At 40.4% G+C, this 10,277-nt stretch overlaps 1 protein-coding gene across 1 annotated transcript in view; it reads right to left on the bottom strand.

Annotated features, from left to right (window-relative positions):
* Positions 1-1,097: 1,097 nt before the first annotated feature.
* The window catches only part of LOC137439401 (homeobox protein engrailed-1a), a 58,133-nt gene continuing 48,953 nt past the window's right edge, over positions 1,098-10,277 (bottom strand). The window contains exon 2 of the mRNA XM_068135162.2: positions 1,098-1,447. Coding sequence (XP_067991263.2) covers positions 1,098-1,447 — 350 coding nt within the window. The remainder of the gene's footprint in view (positions 1,448-10,277) is intronic.

Below are 10,277 nucleotides of genomic sequence, written 5' to 3'. Positions count from 1 at the left end.
TGGAAATAATATAGCATGTGAAGGTATTTACAGATACATAACAGTGTTTGGTTTGGTACTCAATAAAATGGCTACATTTTGCTGGTGAAATCGCGAATTTTTTTCAAACGCATAAATACTTTGACGATAATATTTTTAAGCCGTCTCAACTCTAGCGATGGTTTTGTTGAGATACAGCAACACAAAGAGAAAATCTTTCGCATTTATACGACAACCTCTATTAAAGTTACAACACATAAAGCAGTTTTCTTTGGTTTCAGGTCACAGGCTTTTCGTGCAATTCCGATAAAATCCCCATTGCAAAATAAGGTTACTTTGTACACCTGCTTGTGGTGCAGTGGCACGTTTGTGAGTTCCATCCGTTTCCCTCTATCCCCTACTCACACACCTGAATCCAAGGGTTAACCGAGTATTCTGGCTCATTGCAGACGCTGTTCGTCCAAGACTGAAAAACGAGCATGGAGGTGGGATGTGGGTGAGGGGCAGCAATCTTGCACCTAATTAGATGCTCCTATTTTCAAACATGACGCCTTGGTTTGAAATGTGTACTCAAGGCGTCCACCACAGTGATAAACTTTCTGCAGCAGGAGATGCACGCCTTTCTGTTCTTGAGACGTTTCCACTTGTAAGCTGTGCCAACAACTCATGGGGTGGTTCAGCATTTGCACTTAAACAGAGCGTGATGAAAGCAAAGAGTGAAGGTTATGTGGCTTCAAAGTACATACATACTGGGATGTACTTGACCATTCCGACATGAGTTGCGTTTCCAAAAACATTGCGATTATGTTTTCGTCACCAGGATGCATTCGTCGTCACCAAGTTTTGCAGGAAAATAAATCCGTGTATGCATTTGTCACACTTGGGATTCCATAATGATGCTTTTTTTTTTTACAGCAAAGAACCGCTATGGATAGGATATGCGAAGGCTCTGCTTGCAGCCTTTCAATGTTGCTTTTATTATATTCTTCATCAGAAGCATGACTTGCATATGCAAATGCAGCAGGAAACCGCATGGCTAGAATACCATTGCATTCCCTGTGCAATGTCCAGGTACTCGGAGCTTCTCCATGGCTCTGTGTATCATCTGCCTGTGTTCATTAACCATCTGTATTCCCCTGGTTGTCTCCTGTGGGAGGTGAACTCAGCATGGTGGTGTTGCAAGCCGCATGGTTGTACAATCCCTGTGCCATGAGGTGCAACGCCAGTGGGTTCCGCAACCCGTTTGCCTTCTTCAACTTGGCGCGCTTGTTCTGGAACCAGATCTTGATCTGAGCCTCGTTGAGTCGCAGTTCCTGGGCGAGCGCTTGTCGCCTTGCCTCTGTTAGGTACCGGCTTGCCCCAAACTCGGACTTGAGCCGCTGAAGTTGCTCGACTGTGAATGCTGTGCGAGGCCGTTTCTCCTCCCCTGGACTTGAAGCCTTCTTCTTGGGTTTTCGAGCACGGGGACCTAGAAGAGATGAGAAGTAACGGAGTGCAGTGGATGGTTGTATAGATCATGTTTGAATTAATGTACTCCTGGATAGATGGATTTATGCAAAAGTGGAATGGAAGGATGGTTGGATGGATTTATACAGAAGGAGGATGTATGAAATCTGTATACATATATGTCACGATCTGTAAGTGACATTTTACAGTCCTTAATTGCGTTCATCCTTTGTAATAAGACGAAGCCTGGTGTTGGCTTGTGGTTAGGGTGCCGGCTTGGGATCCTCGGATCCTGATTTTGAATACCGGGCGATCGCTGAATTAACACTAGGGGGGCTGACTCAGCCTGTCATCCTTCCAAGGTTGGCAAATTGAGTACCAGCTCACTGGTAATCCCCTGTGTGTCGCAAGAGGTGACCAACAGGGTTGGCGGCAGGAAGGGCATCCGGCCAAAACACATTGCTTCAAAAAGGGGACCACGGTGCCCGAAAAAGGCCAACCCCTGCTCTGTGGGGAAAAATGGCCTCTAAAGGCAGTTGTTTGTAATAAGACGATGACCCAATGGTGCTCATCCTTTGTAATAAGAAGGATGAATGTTTATACACAGCAGGACTGAGAGGCTTATCAACTTTCGTATTATTGGTGTCTTCTCCCCCATGCATGGAATGGAAGTACCACAGAACGATTTGTGCACAAATTTTGTCTATGGTTAAGATGGCAAAATGGCAAAAAATGGAACCAAAATCTGTTGTTTCTGACAGTTGTCTTTGTATATAAGTGCATACTTTCTATTGCACTTGCATTGTCTTCTGCTTAACAAAAAAAACCAAGAAGTTAAACCTAGTAGTGCCCATGTATTTAAATGCACCCACGTGATTGTGATGTGCATGATTATATTCTATACTGGTGTAAAAGCCCATCAAAAATTATGGGTTGGAAGAGTTTATTTGATGGTGCAGCCTCATGAGCATGCCAAAGTCTGAAGCCTTGGCCTAGTGCCAGGTGTGCTTGTATCTTTTTTATTTACTAGACATCATACGGATGTAAATGAACACTCATTTTACTCTGCGCATGTTGCACATCACGTGCAGCACATTTAACCTCCCTGAACCTTGTATTTATTGTGATTTTAAAAAAACGCTTCTGTACACCACCGTTGAGGCTTGGTTTGCAAGCCACCGTCTACAATCCCAATAGAAGAAACATAATTACTCTTTTATGGAAAATGTATTTCGAGTTTGTTTTATCCTCAAAAAATAGACCGTAGTGAACACACATTCGTGTTAAAAGATTTGCCTTTAAAACCTGGCTAAATCCGTCCTTAGGAAGGGGGACAGACATCAATACAAACACACAAACTGACTGTGTTTCATATGGTAGATGGTTTCTATGTGCATGAATATACTCGATATGGTTTTGTGTATAATTCAAGCGAAGAAGTGATTAATTGCTTCAGTGTGTCTCCTCACTGATTTGTGAAGGTTTTTAATTTAGAATGTATTAATTTAGATAATAATGATAATTATATAAATTATAATAAGTGGTTTATTATATATAAATTTAAATATATAATATTTATTACATATTTATAGTGGTTTATTATATAAATAATGATAATGATAATAAGTGGTTTATTAATTTAGAATGTATTAATTTAGATAATAATGATAATTATATAAATTATAAGTGGTTTATTATATATAAATTTAAATATATAATATTTATTATATATTTATAGTGGTTTATTATATAAATAATGATAATGATAAATGATAATAAGTGGTTTATTAATTTAGATAATAATTGAATGTTTATTGCATGCTGAGCTCTTCCTCACAATGTTTTGGGCAATTGTATATTGTGTAGGTTCATTTTGCATTAACCATAATCCTAACATGAATCATATGTGATGCAGGTTAGGGTTATGCATTGGATGCTCGCCTGTTTTTACATGTATGTTATGTGCACCAACGTATATACTGTGCATACCTCATAAGTCGCCAGTCATATAGATGCCATGGAAAAATCCCCGATAATACCATGGAATTGCCAAAAAGTACCGACAATTACATAAACACAAAAAGCTCATATGAGGCATTATAGAACACCATTATGGCAAAATTATTGTTTTGGTTTTATTGGCAGAAAGATTATCATCTCGTTTTGGTATTTGTAATCGTTGTGCAAATATCGATGACTGAGAGTTCATTGCAGGTAAGATTTGTTGAGCAATGGATGAGCTTCATGATCACAGCAGGAGTTCATGTTCGAGGTTTTCATGTCTGTTGGTGGCAAAACAGTTTTTAAAAATCCAGTGAGAAGTTCATGCGTTAATGCATAAGATGTTAGTGTGTTATCACACCATATATTGTTTTATGTGTTATCACACAGATGTTTGGATGTTATGCCTCGGGATGTTTATGCGATATCGCAAGCTTTGGTTGTTTGTGAGTTGTCGCACAGATGTTTGTTTGGCGCTGTCGCATCGGATGTTTGTTTGTCCTTTACGGCATGGGATATTTGTTCGTTTGCTCTCACACCGGATGTTTGTACATTATCGCACAGGATATTCATGTGTTATCACACAGGATGTTAATGTGTTGTCACACAGGGTGTTTGTACATTATCACATGGGATGTTTGGACATTATCACACAAGATGTTCACGTGTTATCACACAGGATGTTTGTTAGTGATTTATTGCACAGGATGTTTGTTAGTGATTTATTGCACAGGATGTTTGTTCGTGTTTTATTGCATGGGATGTTTGTTCGTGTTTTCTTGCACGGGATGTTTGTTAGTGATTTATTGCACGGGATGGTTGTTAATGTTTTATTGCACGGGATGTTTTTTAGTGTTTTATTGTACGGGATGTTTGTTGGTGTTTTATTGCACGGGATGTTTTTTAGTGTTTTATTGCACGGGATGTTTGTTAGTGTTTTATTGCACGGGATGTTTTTTCGTTTTTTTTATTGCATGAGATGTTTGTTAGTGATTTATTGCACGGGATGGTTGTTATAGTGGGGCTGCTTAACTGATGAATTGTGCCTTTTCCCTTAAAAGCATGAAACTTGGCACATGGCTAGAATACCCCAAAAGAAAGATTTTTAGTCCAGGGGCATCTCCAATTTCACCCCATATGGCGGCCATCTTGAAATTCAAGATGGCCATCATACAAGACCTGTTTTGATGAATATCTCCATAATTAGAACAGATATCAAAATGGTTGAAGTGCCTATACCTACATTTTTAGGGTCTAGGAATCCAATGGCAACATAAAATATTCAATAGTATATGGCAGCCATCTTGAAATCCAAGATGGCCGCCATAACAGACCTGTTTTGATGAATATCTCCATAATTAGAACAGCTATCTAAATGGTTGCAATGCCTACACCTACATTTTTAGGGTCTAGGAATCCAATGGTAACATAAAATATTAAGCAGTCATATGAAAATATTAATTTTGCATAGTATCATGCATACTGGGAATGCATATAAATACTCTTAACAGGTTGGCATTCTTCAGTGATTAAAAGTGTCTATGACATCGCAGACTGTAACTGTGCCATCTTGTGGTTTTCTAGTCTTTGCTGCATTCTCCATCACATGCGCAGAGAAAAGTACAGGGAAGTGCAGCTTTCTTACACCGGCAACGACCAGTACATCCTTTTTTGCACCCACACTTAACAAGTTCATTGCAGATCTTTGCAGCCTCTGGAAGTGTTGTCCATATTGGTTTGAACTGGCCAGCAGACGTTTTTTGCCAACCCCATTCAGTGGGGCTTGGTAGATCAGGCTTAGCATGCAATGCTTGTCCCCAGCATAGTGCGCCTTGGTATACTGCCCACTTTACATGCTGCACAAGGGCATCATGTGTTGGTGGAATTGATTCCACAGGTCTGCCCTTCTTTGCAAACAGTTTCTTTCGTACAATGTTAATGTCAGTAGCAGTACTTGTGCGATCATACAACAGAATAACAAATCTCTCAATGACGTTCATGCCGGTTTCAGTTATCTCTGTGCTCTGGTGGCAAATTTCTGCTAGTACCTCTGTGAGCTCAGGGAATGATTCCCACACATTCCATGCAGTTACCTTTCCACGCCCATTAAATGCTGAAGAAGTGTCACACCCTGTTAGTGCATGAAACATGGGGAGGGCTTTAGATTTCTCAGGGCCAAGAGCTGTGGCTATATCATGTGCAGAGATAAATCGCATGTTCTTGCCTGTCCCAAATTGTAACCATATCATCACTGAAAGCTTCTGGGATGCTGTAACTGCAAGCACGACAACATCTGTGTCCACAGTTTGTATGAGGACCTTACTATGCCCTCTCTGTGTTGCATCAGCAGCATGTAGGAACATCCGACCATCTGCCTCTTCCTGAGTGCACGGGGAGAGTGATTCTAGATCAATGCGTGGTGGAGCAGTAAGAACCTCTGTATCAAGTGTGACAACGAGCTCCTTGCGCTGGTCTTCAAATGATTTAATTGTTTCATTGGAAAGGAAGCTGAAGAGTTCACGCTTGTTTTCATCAACTCGAAGAAAGTTCTGCCACTGTCCAGGAATTGCAACTGAGGTATCTACTCGTCGGCGAACCCCCTTGCCACGCTTTTCACGGGTCATGCTCTTAAGGCTGTCGGGTAGGTAACGGTCCCACACCAGATCAAGTCGGGTTGCAGATTTGTACTGTGAGAAAACAAATGGGATGAAGACCTTTTCGGCATATTCGCCAAATGTTTTGAATGTGCCAACATCGGGCTTTAGCTTTTGAACAATTACTGCCCCGTCAAGTATGACACATGTCACCTCTGGCATCTGTGTGCTTGATGGTGAAAGTTCCTCTAAGCAGTCCAAAAGGTCGCTCTTTGTACCAGGTCGAAGCTTCCCATCCTTGGACAGAGATGGAGGAAAGATTGATTTTCATGACGGAAAAATTCATCCAGGTTTCCCTCGCGGGTTTGACGGGCAATATAGAGGCGAGAAAACAGTTGAACATCACTCTTCAATGAGGCTACCTTGTGTTTATCTGTCAGCTGGTCTGTTACTGATGAGCTGCCAAACAGAGGTAACTTTTTGCGTGGGACGACATCATTCAAAGGCTTTGAGCATTCAATCAGCCTCTCTTGCACAAATGACTCCAGAGCCTCCTTTCCCACTTTCTGCACGTCTTTCACACTTTGTACGACTGATGCACTTGCTATATCCTTTGTGTCAAGGACCAAAAGGTCAGCGGTTTCTTCAAGAAATGGATTACCAAGCTCCTCGATAACTGATACAAGTGATCTGACATGTTTGTCAAAGGTCATCTGGGTGCTTTTATTCTGATCATGATGCAGTGATGGCGCTTTGCTTTCATGTTGCTCCTGTGCAGTCTCAAGCTCATCAATCACCCTTGAGACCTCTGGACCTGCAACCATCCATCTTTGCAGAGCATGGGCATTGTCCAGCAGACCCACAGCTCCTCCATCTCCCTTGATACGTGCATTGTTCTGTTCATGTGCATGATCTGTAGCAATTGAAGAAAATTTGCGTTGGGTCTTTTGTACCGTGAACATGCCAGCTCGGAAATTATCCAGAACTTTAGGGTGTGTCTTGTGCAAGTCCATCATATCACGCAAATGGACTGTGACCCATCTTGCATAGTGCGTATGGTCAAGAGCAAAGAACCACGGAAGAAGCTCCCATAAAGCATCTAAGTACATTTCAAAGTCAGCCTCCCTCAATGAGCGCACAAAGGTCAGGATGCTGTTCTCCAATGCCATCGTGAGACTCCAGTATTGGAACTGTGGGTGTTCCTTAGTCATTTTGCCACACCAATCAGTAAATGAAAGTTTCGTCTCAGCTTCTATTGCATAGTCATTGTATGCCCGATGCTGCAGTATGTGCAAGGCTGCAGCTGTCACCTGATGGGCATTGCGCGAGCGTGAAACATGTGCAGCTCGCAGGAAAGAATCTGCACTTCCCGCTGAGGCAATATTGGCTTGCACCAATGCTTCTACCCAGCCGCTTCCAGATAACCAGTCACTCGATGTCTTCAGTGCAGTCATTTCAAAGTGCAATCCTCCGAATAGCAGAACAAATCTGTCCTCTCCATATTGCTCATGCCATTTCCATTGAATCTGTTTTGCAATTGCAAATAATGGTTGATCAAGGGCAATGACAGGAGTCTGTCCTGGATTTAGATGTTGCACGGCACTCCCAATGACATCCATGGGTGTTTTATCATGGCCACAGTGTGTGCACTTTCATGAAACAGCGGCATTAGAGCCGTTACAGATGTTGGTCGAGTTGACTGAGACAGGTTGTGAGCATGGTATGCAGGTATGCCAGGTATGCAGGCATGGTATACCATATACTATTGAATATTTTATGTTGCCATTGGATTCCTAGACCCTAAAAATGTAGGTATAGGCACTTCAACCATTTTGATATCTGTTCTAATTATGGAGATATTCATCAAAATAGGTCTTGTATGACGGCCATCTTGGATTTCAAGATGGCCGCCATATGGGGTGAAATTGGGGATGCCCCCTGGACTAAAAATCTTTCTTTTCGGGTATTCTAGCCATGTGCCAAGTTTCATGCTTTTAAGGGAAAAGGCACAATCGATCCGAATTTTTTAGCTAAGCCGCCCAGCTATTAGTGTTTTATTGCATGGGATGTTTTTTTTAGTGTTTTATTGCACGGGATGTTTTTTAGTGTTATAATGCACGGGATGTTTGTTAGTGTTTTATTGCACGGTAAGTTTTTTCGTGTTTTATTTCACGGGATGTTTTTTAGTGTTTTATTGCACAGGATGTTTGTTAGTGTTTTATTGCACAGGATGTGTGTTAGCGTTTTATTGCACAGGCTGTGTGTTAGTGATTTATTGCATGGGATGTTAGTTAGTGTTTTATTGCACGGGATGTTTGTTAGTGTTTTATTGCATGGGATGTTTTTTTAGTGTTTTATTGCACGGGTTGTTTTTTAGTGCACGGGATGTTTGTTAATGTTTTATTGCACGGGATGTTTTTTAGTGTTTTATTGCACGGGATGTTTGTTCGTGTTTTATTGCACGTGATGTTTTTTCGTGTTTTATTGCACGGGATGTTTTTTCGTGTTTTATTGCACGGGATGTTTTTTCGTGTTTTATTGCATGGGATGTTTTTTCGTGTTTTATTGCATGAGATGTTTGTTAGTGATTTACTGCACGGGATGGTTGTTAGTGTTTTATTGCATGGGATGTTTTTTTAGTGTTTTATTGCACGGGATGTTTGTTAGTGTTTTATTGCACGAGATGTTTGTTAGTGTTTTATTGCATGAGATGTTTGTTAGTGTTTTATTGCACAGGATGTTTGTTGGTGTTTTATTGCACGGGATGTTTTTTAGTGTTTTATGGTATGGGATGTTTTTTAGTGTTATAATGCACGGAATGTTTGTTCGTGTTTTATTGCACGGTATGTTTTTTCGTCTTTTATTGTATGGGATGTTTTTTTTCGTGTTTTATTGCACAGGATGTTTGTTGGTGTTTTATTGCACAGGATGTTTGTTAGCGTTTTATGGCACAGGCTGTGTGTTAGTGATTTATTGCACGGGATGGTTGTTAGTGTTTTATTGCACGGGATGTTTTTTAGTATTTTATTGCACGGGATGTTTGTTAGTGTTTTATTGCACAGAATGTTTGTTGGTGTTTTATTGCATGAGATGTTTGTTAGTGATTTATTGCACAGAATGTTTGTTAGTGTTTTATTGCACGGGATGGTTGTTAGTGTGTTATTGCACAGGCTGTTTGTTGGTGATTTATTCCACAGGATGTTTGTTGGTGTTTTATTGCACGGGATGTTTTTTAGTGTTTTATTGCACAGGATGTTTGTTGGTGTTTTATTGCACGGGATGTTTTTTAGTGTTTTATTGCACGGGATGTTTTTTCGTATTTTATTGCATGGGATGTTTGTTAGTGTTTTATTGCACAGGATGTTTGTTCGTGTTTTATTGCACGGGATGTTTATTAGTGATTTTTGCACAGAATGTTTGTTAGTGTTTTATTGCACGGGATGTATGTGTGTTGTCACACGGGATGTTCATGTGTTTTCACATTGAATGTCTGTTTGTGTGTTATCTTACAGGATGTTCACATGTTATCACACAGGATGTTTGTTCATTATCACCCAGGATGTTCATGTGTTGTCACACAGGATGTTTGCACATTATCACATGGGATGTTTGTACATTATTACACAGGATGTTCATGCGTTATCACACAGGGTGTTCATGTTTTATCACACGGGATGTTCACGTGTTAACATGCAGGATGTTTGTACATTTTCAGACAGGATGTTCATGTGTTGTCTCACAGGACGTTTGTACATTATGACAAGGGATGTTCGTGTGTTGTCTCACATGATGTTTGTACATTATCGCACAGGATATTCTTGTATTATCACACAGGATATTCATGTATTATCACACAGGATGTTTGTACATTATCATATGGGATGTTTGCCCATTATCACATGGAATGTTTGTCCATTATCACATGGAATGTTTGTACATTACTGTAAAGGATGTGCATGTGTCATCACACACAATATTTGGACATTATCACTTGGGATGTTTGTCCATTATGACAAGGGATGTTCATGTGTTATCACACAGGATATTTGTACATTATCACATGGGATGTTCATGTATTATCACACAGTATGTTTGTATGTTATCACACAGGATGTTTGTACATTATTGCACAGGATGTTCATGTGTTATCACACAGGATGTTTGTACATTATCACATGGGATGTTTGTGCATTACCACAAAGGATGTTCATGTGTTATCACACAGGATGTTGTACATTATTACATGGGATTTCGTAC

The sequence above is a fragment of the Myxine glutinosa genome, chromosome 1, assembly GCF_964187855.1.
Source record: "Myxine glutinosa chromosome 1, kmMyxGlut1.1, whole genome shotgun sequence".
In the NCBI taxonomy this organism is placed as follows: Eukaryota; Metazoa; Chordata; class Myxini; order Myxiniformes; family Myxinidae; genus Myxine; species Myxine glutinosa.
The sequence above is the reverse complement of the archived record's forward strand: the minus strand, read 5'-3'. Positions and strand labels throughout refer to the sequence as shown.